Below are 15,986 nucleotides of genomic sequence, written 5' to 3' on the forward strand. Positions count from 1 at the left end.
TTAATCAAAAAGTTCATATTGAACTTTGGACCTCCAGTTGTAGAGACAAAATTCTAACAACTGCATCATAACTGTTTAAATTGTTATCCCAAATTTTTGACATAGCATGTATAAAAGACAAGAATAAAGAAGAACTTACAGTTAAATATTGTAACATAAATAAATTAAAACAAAACAAAAATGTTTTTAGCTTATTTTAAAAATGTTTTTAGCTTATAATAATAAACTAATCTTAGTGATGTGTTTAGTGATATAAGACCTTATCTGAGTAATGTATTTAACAATGTTTGTAATAAATTGTTTACTTATTATCCAAGGAACGTATTTAATGATGTTTGTAATAACTTGTTTGCTTTTTATCTGAGTAATGTTTTCACTGATGTTTTTAATAACTTGCTAGCTAATTAACCAAGTAACGTATTTAATGTTTTTAATAACTGGTTTTACTTGTTATAGTGATACCAACAAATATTATTTAAGTATATCTAAGATGTAAAAAATCATAACAGATGAAAAAATAAGAAAATGTTTGTACCCTGTTTAAAAAAAAAAACATAAAAAAAAGCAGAAGTTTTGATTTTTGCATTAAAAAAATGGTTTTTAAACTACAATGTTCAGGTTAAAATACTATGTCTGATAGGGTGTCTTAAATAACTTAACTTTTATAAAGTGTCTATATATGCTACCTAAATGTGTCCCCTATTTTAGGGGTCCCCTAAGACCCTTGAATAACATTTAAGAAGACCTTGCAAAAGATTTTGAATAAAACATTTACAACACATTTTAACACCTGTTCTAAAAATTATCCCGAAAAATATTTACAAAGGTCAAAATAAGCAATAAATATGTATACTACAAAAAGATGTAACAATCCTCATATAAACATGTATTATACATGCACATAGTGTTATAAGGTGCAATATGGTATTATAAGGTACAATTTACTATTTTAAAGTACAATTTACTATTATAAGGTACAATATACTAATATAAGAAACAATATACTATTATAAGGTATAGTATACTATTACAATGTACAATATATGTTACAAGGTACAATATACTATTATAAAATATAATAGTACTCAACTTTTAAACTTAATATTGATAACAATAACAATAAAAAATAACTTAAAAAATGCTAACCCATTCATAGAACATTGAATATCAAGTAAACAAAGTTCAAGGGCTTCAATTGCTAACTCATCAGGGATTACATAACCTTTTAATAAACAATTTTGCATTTTATGAACAAGTTCAGTTTTTGAGTGACTGACTAAAATGTGACGCATAGCCTCTCCTATAGATAATCGCACCAGACCAAGTTCTTTAACAAAGCGATTAGCAACTACAAATTATAATATAGCTAAAATAATCATTTTTTGCATTGTTTTTAACATAACTTATTTTTAATAATTTTTTAAATTTAATTTTCTTTCCTAATGTTTTTTAATCAAATTAAAAATTAGTTAAATTAAAAAAGTATAATAAAATAACCAAAATTTACGAGTAGTTTTTCCTGATTTTGGAGGTCCCAATACAGCAATTTTTACAGGTACAAAATGTTTCGGAGATTTCGCAGTGAGAAACTGTTTTGGGTTTTCAATAAAACGTTCAGATGCTTCTTTCGATGATAAAAAGTATATAAAATGACGATAAGCAACAGGAAATTTTTCTCGTTCACTTTTATTAACAGGCATTAATGTCTCATTATCATACAACTAAAGAGTTATTAACTTTTAAAACTTATAAAAATTAAAAAAATTAAATTATTTTTTATTAAGATTATTATTGTGTTACAATTAAATTAGCAAAAACAACAAAAACTAAAGAAATAAAACAAATAACCTTAACAGGACACCACTTTCCAAATCTGCTAAGTTTTTTATATCCTTGTTTTAACAGGTTTTTAGCAACAGTTGGCTTTAAAATTTGGCATTTATCAAAAAAACAATTTCGACACAAAAGGTGTTTTTTAAGCAACTTTGTGAGACAATATTGAACAATTTGAGGTTTGCGTGATGAATCTACATCAAAAGTATAAATCAATTCTTCATCAAAGGCTTCCTAAAAAAGTAATTTAAACAAGTATAATAAAGACTTATCAAAAAAGAAACAACTAAAAACTATCAAGTTTTAAACAAAACCTTTAGCTCATTTATTAAACTTGATTCATCATTATATTTATCTGCTAATTCAGATTTTATCTTATTAATAGCATCTTCTTCAGTTTCATTTTCTTCTTCATCGTCCTCATCATCTTCTCCAAATTCTTCTATTAATTCAAGTTCTATAATGTCGTCAATGTTACTTTCATCTTCACCTTCATCTACTTCAGATTCTTCATCTTCGTCATTGCGAGATGTATTCTAAAAATTATAGTATGACACCAAAAGACATATTGGTATGCATAATTTAAATTAGTATGTATAATGTAAATTTTTATTTTGTATGATGCAAATTAGTATGTATAATGTAAATTTTATTTTTTATTCCCAACAAGGCTGCAAGCAACCACTATTAATTTGGGAGTTACTAGAAAAAAAAAATAGAGTTATAGAGCAGTGAAACCGTTGACAAAAGAAAATAGCAAGCGTAATAAACAGTAGCAACCTTAGCAGATGCTAATTTAGCAATCAATTGTATATATGGTTTCTATGCAAGGTCAGTAGTAAATAATAATCCAAGAAGATGTGAAGAGGACTCAGTAAGACAGTTGCCATTCATTAATATAGGAATGTCTACAGTACAGCGATAGTTGTTTGCAGTAAATAACTGAGTTTTGTTGGAGTTTAAATTTATAAGCCACTGTGAGCCCCAATATAGTTATATATGTTATAGAAGTGAGATCAGATTCAAGATTGGCTGCCTGTTCTAAGCAATCAAAAAGAGAAGACTTTTTGTCAAGACAGTAGCATAAAGTTGAGTCATCAGCTACATACAGCTACAAAAAGAGCTTTAGATGTAAGATTGTTGGGAAGATCAATAATGTAGATAAGAAACAAAATAGGACCAAGGATAGAACCTTGAGATACTCTAGAAGTTACTTCAAATAAAGAAGAGTGTTGGCCTTTGAGGATGACTTTAATAAAGCGGATAGAAAGAAATGATTTGATAATCTCAAAAACTTTCCCAAATATGAAATAAGCTCATGCAGAAGACCAACATGCCAAACTTTGTCAAAAGCTTTAGATATGTCTAAAGCAATAGCCCTAGCCTCTCTGCCTCTATCTAATGCACAATAAAATCTTGCAGTCACAGCAGTTAGCAAGTCAGCCGTAGAGCGAGAGGATCAAAAACTGCATTGATTGTCTGACAGCAAGTTATTTGACTCAAGACGGGATGTGAGAAATTTGTTTATCAAAGACTCAAAGACCTTGCTAATAACAGAAAGAAGACTTATTGGATAATAATTGGAGGGGTCAGAATGTTTACTAGAGTTTTCAAAAATTGAAACAACAGATGCCATTTTCCAGTAGGCAGGAAAATAAGATTCAGTCAAGCACTTATTAAATAGTTTAGAGAAAATTGAAGAGAGTTCTGGAGAACAATTTTGTAAGACTGTGACAAGAATGCTGTCTAGACCACAAGCCATAGAAGAATTTAATCGAGATATGACTTAACAACAGAAGCTGGAGTGATTTGAATGTCTTACAATGGGTTAACCTATTTAATTGGAACGGAAAAAAGAGAATAAAGATTCGAGAGTCGAATTAGAAGAAAAGTTCTTTGCAAATAGTTCAGCCTTATCCTTGGGAGAGGTAATAAGATCAGTCCCATGAATAAGAGATGGAATGTTAGACCTTCCTTTGTTAACAACGCTGTTGAAGATTTTCCAAAAGTCTCTAGAGCCTAACTTCTGAGATAAGATATGAGATTTAGTGAATTGAGAATAATGAAGCTTAGCATCTGTCAGCACCTTTTTACATCGATTTGTTGCAATAGTAATTAGTTGACTTAGAACCGATGAAAAGGAATAAAAGCATCCATTCCTGCCTGAACCTAGGAGGTTATGTAGGAGGCGCATTTTTCAGCTGAGAGGGAAAAGGCATCAGCCCAAGTATCATCATGAAGAAAATCTCAAAAGAGTCCCAGTCAGCTTTAGGGTAGTTGTAAGTAGTGCGATGATAGGAAAATAAAGTACGAGATGAAAGATTTAAAGAGGTCATTGCATGGTCAGAACCACCTAAGGGAGAAAAAGGAGAAACTGAACACAAGCTAGGATCAGAGACCAGACATAAATCAAGGAGTGAAGCTAAATGATTAGTGTTGTCAGGAAAATGAGTCACAAATTGGTATGAATAATGTAAATCGGTATCTATAATGTAATCTGGTATGTATAATGTAAAATTATTTCATAAAGTAACTTCTTTTATTTTATTTTTTAAAAATAGCTATGGAAGAATTTTTAAGACTAACCAATTTTTGTGATCGCAAATCTTCTCTCTCAGCTAAAATTTCCTTTCTACGAAGAATCCTCTTTTCCTCCTGCAATGTAAGTGCAAAATAAATAAAAATTTAATTTTAATTTAAAAAAATTTAAACTTAAAGCATTTAAATCTATCTGCAAACTTCATTCTATTAACATAAAACCAATTACACATACAAACATTTGTGTTACTTAAGCATGCTGTGACAAAGAAATAATTTTACACATTAATAACTTTAAACTTTCTTAGACATTAAAATATCTTTTAAATTCAGATTTTGACTTCACATGATCTTTGGTAAATATTCCCGACTCATATTTCACTTAATATAAAATAAAGCAAATTTATTCTACTAAGTATGCACCAGAACATGATTCTTAAACTTTTGTGGCAAACTTCTGAAGTATAATGAAATGAAATATCACAAGGATTAACTAAAAATTACTTTTGTACATCATTTTTACGTGGTGTGAGAAATCCAGTGTCTCTATGCCTTTATTTTATATATTTGAAAGTGTCACAATTAAAACATGGTCTAAATAGTTTATTTGGATCTTAAAATCTTGAAACAATTTTAATAATAGTTGGTAAAATTAAAACAAAACAATGTGTCTTTCATATCATTAAAGTTTATATTGTTTGAATTCAATGGCTGATAACATGTTGGTTAAATCACATATATCAATGTCTTCTCGGATAATCTTTTACTATTGACTTCTCATGATAACAAACCCGTTGCGAAAATACTATCTGTCAATTTTATTGCCTTTCATGTGCCAAGTTTCATAAATTGCTCATCAATTTCCGCCTTTTTGAATTTCTACCTTTACAAATAAATTTTAATCATTGTACAAAATTCTGTTGTCGTATCTGGACTTGGTCTTCTAATAACACTTTTCTGCATAAAATGACAGTTTAAATATGTTATCATGCAAGAACAGCTTATTTTATGAACTAATATTTTTAAGTAATGTTTTAACATTTTCTATTTGTTAATAGCTATTCATATTTTTTGTAATGCTTTCCAGCAACTTTCTAAATTATATTGTTCAATGACTTGTTATCATTTTGATTTTATTCATACAAGCATTTATTAAGTCTCTCAAATTTGGTTTTTATTATACCTGGTCAGAACTAATGACAAGATGCTTCAAAGAAGTTTCACAGTTATAAAACTGCCAATTTAATATTTTTAACTGTTGTAAAACTGCCCATTTAACATTTCACAGTTGTAAAACTGCTTATTTAAAATTTTTCATGACGTTCATATTATTAATATTTTGCCTAATAGCAACTAAAAAATAATTTTACAATATACTCACTGGTTTAATAGTATGCCTTTACCACATCTTTTTTTCACAATTTGTTTTGTCCATCATTTTTTTTTCTCAGAAAGAATGCTCGCACAAGTAAAATATTTTAAATTAAACTTTTTGACCATAAAATTTTAAAACATCTAGATATAATCTCATTGTATGAAGATGTATCTATCTTTCAGTAAGATGTGATAATAAATGTTTTTTTAAAAGATCTCTTAAATACTACTACTAGCTTTAACAAACTCCTTTCTTCTTAGGTTGCCGCGTAATTTATTTCACAGTCACATTTTATTATAAATAAATTCCCAAATAAATTCAAACATTTATTGCACTCATTGTTTTATTTTATTTTCTGTGCCATCAGAATTTTGAAGATTACACACACAAGTTCTACTAAAAACTTTTTAAACCACAAAGTTCATTTCTCAAGAATCAAATTAGAACTCATTAGCATAAGAATCCCGGTGATACCCGGTGAGAATAGAATCCCGGTGATACCCGGTGATACCTTTGAGAATAGGAAATTTTGTAACAAAATTAAATTTATTGCTTGGAACATCTATAAATGTTTAGAAACTTATAATGACATTATAGAAACGATGTAAGTTCATGTACTTCTAAAACAGGTAATAGACCTCTCACAAACAAAATTACTAATACACTTCTAATTTAAATAAAGTCAAAGAGTTTTAAAACTAATTAAAAATAGTTTAACTAGTGTCATCATCAAACTAATGTGTCACTAGCAAACTGGTGTGTCACCATCAACCCTATGGTATGTTATGTTTTCCCATAAAAAAATGATTATTAAATGTGAAATGATTAACTGCCAAAGGATTCAGAGTGTATGTATTAAAATACTATTTCAAAAAACTTTTATATATGTACGGGTGTATTAAACGTTATATATGTGAAGGTGTATATATATATATATACACATATATATATATATATATATATATATATATATATATATATATATATATATATATATATATATATATATATATATATATATATATATATATATATATATATATTTATGTATATATATATATGTATATATATATATATATATGTGTATATATATATATATACAGGGTTAGTCAAAAGTTTTGTCTCCCCTTAGTGGCACTTTTTTTGAAGTACATTTTATCTCTTGTCAGCGTTGTAATTTATAGATAATTATTTTCAGTATCTAACCTTGACCTTAATACTGTTGTTTACTGATGTTATTTTTAAAAATATGTTTTTGACATAAAAACTATTTAATTTAATATACGAAGATTTTATTATAAAGCAGGAAGGTAAGAATATTTAATAAGGTGCTGTTATTAAATAAACGTAGTTATTTTATAATGAGCATGATTAATAGATAGTATTTTGTCTATATTATTATAAAATGAAAACACGGATTGTTAGGGTTGAGTTTAGTGTTCAAAATTTTAAAGGTGAAATTTTCATCATGCATATCAAAAGTTTTGTCTCCCCCCACCCTAAAATTAAATTTCAATTACAAGCGAAGTATTCTGGAAAACTTATGTTATGTATTATTATTTTAGATGGGAAAAATAGCTGGTGTCACAAATACAGCTCCTGCTTTAAGAAAAAGAATGGCGGAACTGCAGATAGCCGGCATGACGAAGACACAAATTGCCAAAGTGTTGGGGTGTCATCCACGAATGGTTCAGCGGTACTGGACAAAATCACCATCGTCAAAGTTTAACGACAAGTTTCGTTCTGGTCGTCCGAAGGCTTTGTCACCAGCGTCAAAAAAAATCATCACCGAAACTATAAAAAATAAGTGGGGTTCATCTCCAGGTGCTTGTGCAAGAAAGCTGAACATGTCGCATCGATATCGGGAAAAAAATAAAATCGTATCAAAGTCAACTGTACGAAGATTCGTTCGCGAACAACTGTGGGGTAAAATTGCTTATAAACAGCCAATAAAACCCCTACTAACTGCAAAAAATAAAGACGATCGCTTAAAGCTGTGCCAGTGGTTAGACGAAAACGGGTCTCTGGACAATAACCATTTGGGGCGTATCAAGAGGAGTCACATTCTTTGGACGGATGAGTCGCCCATCGAACTTTTCCCGACTCCGAACCGACAAAATGCCCGCATTCGCACTGACGACAAAACTAAAATTATCCCGGCGCAGAAGCCAAAAAATGGACTTAAAATTATGGTTGCCGGTGGAATGTCAGGGTATGGTTTGACAAAATTAATAATTGTCCCAGAAAAAGTTACGATCAATGCTGATTATTACATAAATAATATTCTTCCAGTTTATAAAGAGGCTTGTGTAGGAAAACAAGCCGGTAATGATGCTGACTGTCGCCAACTTGTGTTTAGCCCTCAACATGTGTTATTTCAGCAAGATGGTGCTCCAGCACATTCTGCGAAGAAGACCCAGGAATTTTGTCATAAAAATTTTGCCGCCTTTATCCCAAAAGGTCGGTGGCCAGGTAACAGCCCTGACATGACCTGTATCGAACACTTGTGGGCAAAACTTCAAGACAGTGTGCTGCTTGAACCACTGCCAAAAAATAGGGAAGAACTGGTACGCCGTGTTCAAAAAACTTGGAAATCGATGGATGGTGATTATCTGAAGGCTCTGGCGGAATCTCTGCCGAGTCGTGTTGCGGCTGTTCGAGCTGCAAATGGAGGACATACTAAATACTAAGCATGAATTATATTTTTATTTTATTGGTTTATGTATTGTTGTGTTTAATAAATATGTAAAGTTGAAATTGTTAGACCAGTGGGGGAGACAAAACTTTTGACTAACCCTGTGTATATATATATATATATATATATATATATATATATATATATATATATATATATATATATATATATATATATATATATATATATATATATATATATATATAAGGGTGTATTAAATATTATATCCAAGGTTATATTAAATATTATATATGTGAGGGTGTATTAAACATTATTAAGGAGAAAATATATTAAACATTATATAAATTTGGATGTATTAAACAATGAATTTAACCAAAAAAGATATGTCAAACAATAAATGGAAGTTTGTTAAAAAAAAAATACTTTTAGTTTTTCTATTTCCGCCTTTTTTTGCTGTTTCTTTTTGATTTTTATATCGTTCTGCTTCTTCCATCGACTGATAATAGATGGTGAAAGTCTATTGTAAATATCTTCATCCTTTACATTGAGAAACAAAGCACCATCAGGAAATAAACCTGATTCAGTTAAGTAATTAACTTCTTCTGGTGATCTTGGAAATCCTTCTAAAATGAATCCTTTTGATCTAAAAAAAAGGCAGAAATTTTTTTTTAGATCAAAAAAAGTCTATAAAACAGGAAGACAGTAACATGAAATAAATGAAATTTAAAATTTAAAAATAAAACAAACTTAAATGGCTCTTCCTTCCACCATGGTACTAAGATTGCATCCAATGTTTCTTTTGTGAGTAGTTCACCTTCAATGATATTATTGTAGATGTTTTTTTCAAATGGGTTTAAATCAAAAACTTCAGCTCTTTTCTCCTCACTTTCAACTAAATTATTTAAAAAAAAATGCAAAAGCTGAGACTGAAGACAATTGACACAAGCTGTTTCAATAACACTTATCACTTTAGTTCTCAGTCATGTATATTTGAAACTTTAAAAGAGTTACATTTAACAAAAAGATTACCTTTATTTTCTTCATTTTCATATAAATACTGAAAATCTGGTCCCACTTTTTTTAATGTCTTATGAATAATTAGCTCTTGAAGGCGATCTTTAAACGAAATATGCAGAAGTCCATACTTACTAGCAAGCAACCTTCCTTGAAGCGATTTACCAGATCCTTTAGGGCCAAGCAACATAAAGCGAATGGCTGGGGTCTTCAAAATATAAATTATAAATTTTATAAAATTCCATAAAAGAAGGCAGACAAATTATAAATATATTGTTAATCTTTTTGTTTCATTTTACAAATATACTTTCTTTTTAAATACAAATTTGTCACTTCTATTCGATCAGCATACCCACTACACCCACAATAATGAAAGAGTTTTTTTTCTTTAAAACCCCTTTGAGTTATTTGATTTTTAAGTAAAAAAAATTGGATGAACAAGGCCATGAAACATAAAGTTTTATGAAAAAAACTGAAGAAAAAAAAAAGAGAAAAACATTCTTATAATTTATGGTTGTATTTGACTTATCAAGATAAAAAAAGAAAAGATTAGTACTAATATTTATACCTTGAACTTTTCAGTTTGCGGCAAAAACAGTTCTGGATTTTGCATAAATTGATCTTGAGCATCTGCAGTTGAGAGAAAGTAAACTTTTTCTCTATATTTAACTGCAAAATCATTAGATCCTGGCCAAAGAACATCATTTTCTTTTAACTTCACTGGGCAGAAATGTAGTGTTTCACCTAGAGGCTTTTTTTTGTTGCGATCATCACTTTCATCTTCATCTTCAACTTCTTCATTAATAGCAGCATAATCATCCTCTTCTTCTTCTTCATCAAACTCATTATACTTCCAAGGATGGTACTGAAAAGCAGCTAATAAAAACTTTTCTATTTACTTACTTTTTATGGAATGAGTAATTATAAATTGATTGATTTAAACTCCCTACTAAGCAACATTTTTATTTACCTTCTATGTTTTTTATTGATAATTTAAATGCATCTTGCTCTGTAATGTTGGTTGGGATGATCATTACCTCAACAACATTCTGAGATGAAATAGCAGATTGAATACTTTGCCAACTTTGAGTGAACTCAGCTATAGAATCTTTATATTTCTTTAAATTGATTTCATCTTGCTCACTTAGCGTAGCTATGTTTTTACCTTAAATATTCATTCTTTTTCAACATTTAAGAAAACACAAAAAACAAACTAAAAAAATAGTACACACAAAAAATAGTAATACACAAAAAAATATGACACTGAAAAAAAAGTAGAAACTTCTACCTTCGGGTAGGATAAGTGATATACCCTTAGTAAGATATAGTTTTATACCTACTGAGGTAGCAATTTATATTTAAATAAATGATTTATCATACAATTTTTTACCTTAGGGGTATAATTTTCATATTAGGTAAAAAATTATACCTTACAAAGGGTATATTGCATATCTTACCCTTAAGTAGAAATTTCTCCCTTTTTTTTAGTGTTGATATGTAGAGATAATAATATATTGGCATGATAATAACTATGATGATGATGATGATGTGGATGATGATAATGATGTGGATAATGATGATGTGGATGATGATGATGTGGATGATGATAATGATGAAAACTTATTTTGCAACTTGGGGTAAAAGGCAAACTAGTTTTACTATTTTATTACCTTTACAGTAAATATTATTCCATCGCTCAACTAGAACTGGTGCATTGCTTTCTTCATTAAAAACAAATACATTATCAATAGCTATATCCCTTTCTACCATATTATTAAACTGATCTCTATTTTGTGGATAGTTATCCAATATCCAACCTGAATGTCTAAAACAGTAAAAACAGTTCAAAACTGATGGAAGTTTATACCAGATTATAGCCTAGCCCATCCCATTTTAATCCTCATGAACAAATTTTAATATGCGGAGTGTCATAAAACATTTCCAAGGTATTGTTTTCTTAATGAAATTTTTTTATTTTTTATTTTGGATGACTATTTATACTCACACCACACGTTTAAAGTTTAAAATTTTTACATTTTTTGTGTTTTGAAGGGCATTTTCAAACAATCCGCACAAGTAGAAATTTTCAAATCATTAATTATATCATAATGTAATTAAAAATAATGGAAGGTTTTTTATCTATACCAATTGTGCACATTTTTATTACTATTAATTTGGTGGTATTTTAAAAATGCACAAATTCGTTGTGAAATTTAAAAAACGTGGTTTTTAAAAACAATAGCATTGAGGCCCAATACATAGCAATTAGAAATTTGTTAGATGCTTTTGATCTCATACAGTTCACTCACTTCAAGCCCTGGCTATTTAAAAGTGGTTTGTACAAGATTAGCTAAGTTTCCTGGCCAACCATTATTCTTGATAACCTCCTGCCATAATGTCAGAGAGCTTCATGTAGCCGTAAATAAATCTGTTAAGCCAACGAACTAACTATTTATATCATAAAATCATAAAAGGTTAAAAAATAGAAAGGTAAAGATAAAACTACTTCACTTTAAAAATACCTTTTTGCAAAAACAAAATGTATAAATTTCTAATTTTATAATTATTTACATTAGTATATATTTGTAAAAAGTATATACAAGTGTGGGGAAAAATCAGACCATAAGATGAAAATTAACAAATATAGAGCTGTTTAACACGCCTTGATTTGATTTGAAATCTGCCTGATTTTAGAGTAATACAACTTGAATTTCATGAAATTCAATCAGGCAGGTTTTTATTCTGAGTAATAAAATACTCAAAGAGATCAATAAAATGGTTGACTACATTTCTCTCTCCAGGGCATCGTGGTTATTGACCTGTGACTTTTCTGATATCATAAGTTTTGATATTTTATTTTTATTTTTTAAGAATAATTTATGTTTAAAAGTAACAAATTGCTTAAAAAAAATGGCTTGCAAAATGGTTTAAAGTAAGATATAAAATTAAAAGAAAATAACTCTAAACCAATTTTTTTTTCCAATGACAGACTTTTCTTAAACTCAGTAGAAATATAGTAAAAATGAAATTGATAGAAATAGCACTTTGATTTTATCTTGTCAAAATTAAATGTAATATATTTTTAGCAGTGTCATCATTTTAAATCTTACTTTATCTACATTGCATTATTTTTAATCTAAACCTTCAAGATCAACAAGACTATTGGCAGATGTATAATATATATGAGCCTGCTGCAGAGGTGAAATTCAAATAGTGGTAAAACCATAGATGTGTTTGGTGCTGGCGTTAGCATCTATTGACCCAGATCACAATATAAAAATGGTAAAAAGTTCTGTATTCAAAAATAAAAGGAGAAACAAAAAGATGTAAAACAGAATCAAAACTGAAATCCATCTGAAAACAGTATTAATTGATAAAGACCAGCCACTAGGTCTTGAGGTGTATATTTCACCAGACTACTGGTTAATTTTTAATATTTTAGGTCATAGTTAGAAAAAATGCCTACGAATGAGACTTTTTGGATACAATGAATTCCCAAATTTTTAAAATCTTTCAAAGCTGCTAACAACTCATCAGAACTTACAGCAAAATAGTAAATCTATTAATCATAGTTTAAGAAACTTATTTCTCAAAATAAGAAACATATTTCTTGTTTTGAGAAAAAAATAAATTGCAGGGTAAGATATTTATTTCTTAAAACAAGAAACGTATTTCTTGTTTTAAGAAAAATATTGTGTATTAAAAAATTCATTTTGCTGTGCTTACAGTAAAATTTTTTCAAGATAATGTAGAGCGTGTGATGAGCACGGAGAAGCTTCATAAGCTACTTCAAATAAAGAGTTCTTGTAAAGAATTATTAAAAAAGAAGAAGAGTGGATTCAAGAAGCTAGCTATGGCAACTGCTTTCTCGCTTTCTCGTTATTGAATGGTTCTAATAATTTGAATTTTGGTCCGATGCCTAACTGCAAACTCTGAACCTTAAAAGTATATTAAAAATTTTTTTTTTTACATTTTTTCTTGAGATATTTGTCTTAAGCTGAAAATTAATGTGCATATAAATATTTATTGTACATTTGCAGCCTTTAATCGCTGAATTCTGAGGCAAATTTGCTTCAGAAACAAGAGATTTGTGGCAGTAACGGATGCAGCATTTTTTAGTGATTGAGAGCAAAATCCAAACATTTGTATGTTTACACTTATGTCAAATAATTATACTTCTTAAAAAGTTGCAATGATTAGAGGGTGGGAACAAAAAAGCCCTAAAATATTATCCCCTGTTCCAAACGTGGGAGCAGCAAGTTGATGAAATAATTTTTTTGCTATTCTTAACTAAATTTATAAACATCAATAAATTTTAAATATTGTTTTACAATCTCTAAGTGCTCAAAAATTATGACCATATAAAATTTGTAACCCCTTCAAATTGAGGGGGGTTTAAACTTTATATGGTCATAATTTATGAACGCTGAGAAATAATATTATGAAACTTAAAATTTATAGATGAATTTAAACTTAGTTTATAATAGCTAAAAAATTATTTTACCAGCTTATTGCTCTCATGTTTGGGGCAGGGGGATGAAATTTTAGGGTTTTTTTGTTCCCAGCCTCCAATTATCGCAATATTTTGCAAAGCCTCTTATTTGACATAAGTATAAACATACAAATGTTTGGAGTTTGTGCCATGTCTGTTAGCTCAAACACCAAAAAAATGCTGGATCCTTCACTGATCGATGCCTACTCTAGTATTTTTTTTTGACATGAAGAAGACCTAATGGTTGCTCTGTGATGCAACCATTAGGTCTTCTTAGAGCACCTAAAAAACCACAAAAAAAAAGGTGTATATATATTTTTGAATCACATTAATACGTTTTGATCTAGTTTTGTTTACACTAAAGATCAAAAGTCCTTTACCCAATCTTCGAAGGAAACCATTTTGGATTTGGATTTGTTTGATCCAAGGCTCCAGTAATAGCATTTAAAAAAAAAACCATCATTTGATACCAAAATGTGGTAAAAATCATAAAATTTGTCGTATGGCTGAGAAAAAGCTCAAAGGTCAACAAAAAATCACTTTTCCATAACCAAAGTGTTAATTTATCTATCGTAATTAGTGTACAACATATTTTTTAAATTAATAAGCACGGCGTTTTTCTTGGTACAGAAATATATTAAGAAACTATCATTGAAAAAATTAACTGGATTTGACATCAGAATCTATTCACGCCAATGCTTGGAAATTGATTTAAAATAGTCAAAAACCATAAAAAGTGTAACTTTGAACAATTGGTGCGAATACTTCTATCAAGAAAAAATAAAAAACAAATTTTTTTTTTATATAAACATAAACTCTACGCCTCTCCTTAGTCACTCTGCACAAAAATTGGTTGTCGAAAAAAAATAAGGGATTGGCTACTATAGCCTCTATATATATAATACTATATATATATTCATATATATATATATATATATATTCATATATATATATTCATATATATATATATATTCATATATATATATTCATATATATATATTCATATATATATATTCATATATATATATATATATATATATATATATATATATATATATATATATATATATATATATATATATATATATATATATATATATATATATATATATATATTCATATATATACAACCCTTGGAATTAGGAAATGTGAGGACGGTAATAAATTGCCAATCTCTAACTCTTAGAGGTCGATATCCGGTTTTTAAAAAAAATTGACACAAAAGGGTTACCATAAACCATAAAAACGAGGTCGGCAATTTTTTGCCAACCTCAAATTCTTTAAGATCGGCAGTTGGGTCAGCATTTCCAAATGTCGACCCTAATTCTGAGGGCTGTATATATATATACATACATATATATATATATATATATATATATATATATATATATATATATAATATTTATATATATATATATATATATATATATATATATATATATATATATATATATATCACATATATATATATATATATATATATATATATATATATATATATATTTATATATATATATATATATATATATATATATATATATATATATATACACATATATATATATATATATATATATATATATATATATATATATATATATATATATATATATATATATATATATACATATATATAAAAATTATATATATATATATATATATATAAATTATATATATATATACAAATATTACTCTACCTGTAATCTTTATTTGTGTCTTTGAAAGCAGAAATCAGAGCTTCTTCAATACAATCGACATACTCTTTGGGAGTTAACTCTAATTCTTTTATTTTTGCATCCACCTCCTCTATAACCTATCACAACAGGGTTTAACTTTTATTCATGAAAAAAAAGTGCAACATAAATACACAAATACAAACTGTTTACCTGTGGATGGTTTTCATTAATATCGATTTCATTGAGAAGTAATTGTTTATCTTCATTTACTAAAAAAAAGCGTTTCAGTTGAACTTTTAAGTTGAATCTTAAAACATTTATAACAATTTTCCTCGCACTTCAATCCTTTAAAACTCTTGCCCATCTTCATGCTTTTCTAATACATACAACCTACAACTTTTC

General features: G+C 28.2%; 1 protein-coding gene across 6 annotated transcripts in view; it reads right to left on the reverse strand.

Annotated features, from left to right (window-relative positions):
• LOC100197590 (adenylate kinase 9) overlaps window positions 1-15,986 on the reverse strand; it is a 91,578-nt gene that overhangs the window by 16,416 nt on the left and 59,176 nt on the right. For all 6 annotated transcript variants that reach the window (XM_065793393.1, XM_065793395.1, XM_065793396.1 and 3 more), the window contains 13 exons: window positions 15,795-15,853; window positions 15,606-15,721; window positions 11,087-11,241; window positions 10,387-10,581; window positions 9,985-10,292; window positions 9,432-9,624; window positions 9,150-9,294; window positions 8,826-9,045; window positions 4,420-4,488; window positions 2,148-2,369; window positions 1,849-2,067; window positions 1,508-1,721; window positions 1,147-1,348 (listed from right to left, as the gene is read on the reverse strand). In XM_065793393.1, the coding sequence (XP_065649465.1) occupies window positions 1,147-1,348; window positions 1,508-1,721; window positions 1,849-2,067; window positions 2,148-2,369; window positions 4,420-4,488; window positions 8,826-9,045; window positions 9,150-9,294; window positions 9,432-9,624; window positions 9,985-10,292; window positions 10,387-10,581; window positions 11,087-11,241; window positions 15,606-15,721; window positions 15,795-15,853 (2,317 nt within the window). The remainder of the gene's footprint in view (window positions 1-1,146; window positions 1,349-1,507; window positions 1,722-1,848; window positions 2,068-2,147; window positions 2,370-4,419; window positions 4,489-8,825; window positions 9,046-9,149; window positions 9,295-9,431; window positions 9,625-9,984; window positions 10,293-10,386; window positions 10,582-11,086; window positions 11,242-15,605; window positions 15,722-15,794; window positions 15,854-15,986) is intronic.

The sequence above is a fragment of the Hydra vulgaris genome, chromosome 03 (assembly GCF_038396675.1).
Source record: "Hydra vulgaris chromosome 03, alternate assembly HydraT2T_AEP".
NCBI classification, from domain to species: Eukaryota; Metazoa; Cnidaria; class Hydrozoa; order Anthoathecata; family Hydridae; genus Hydra; species Hydra vulgaris.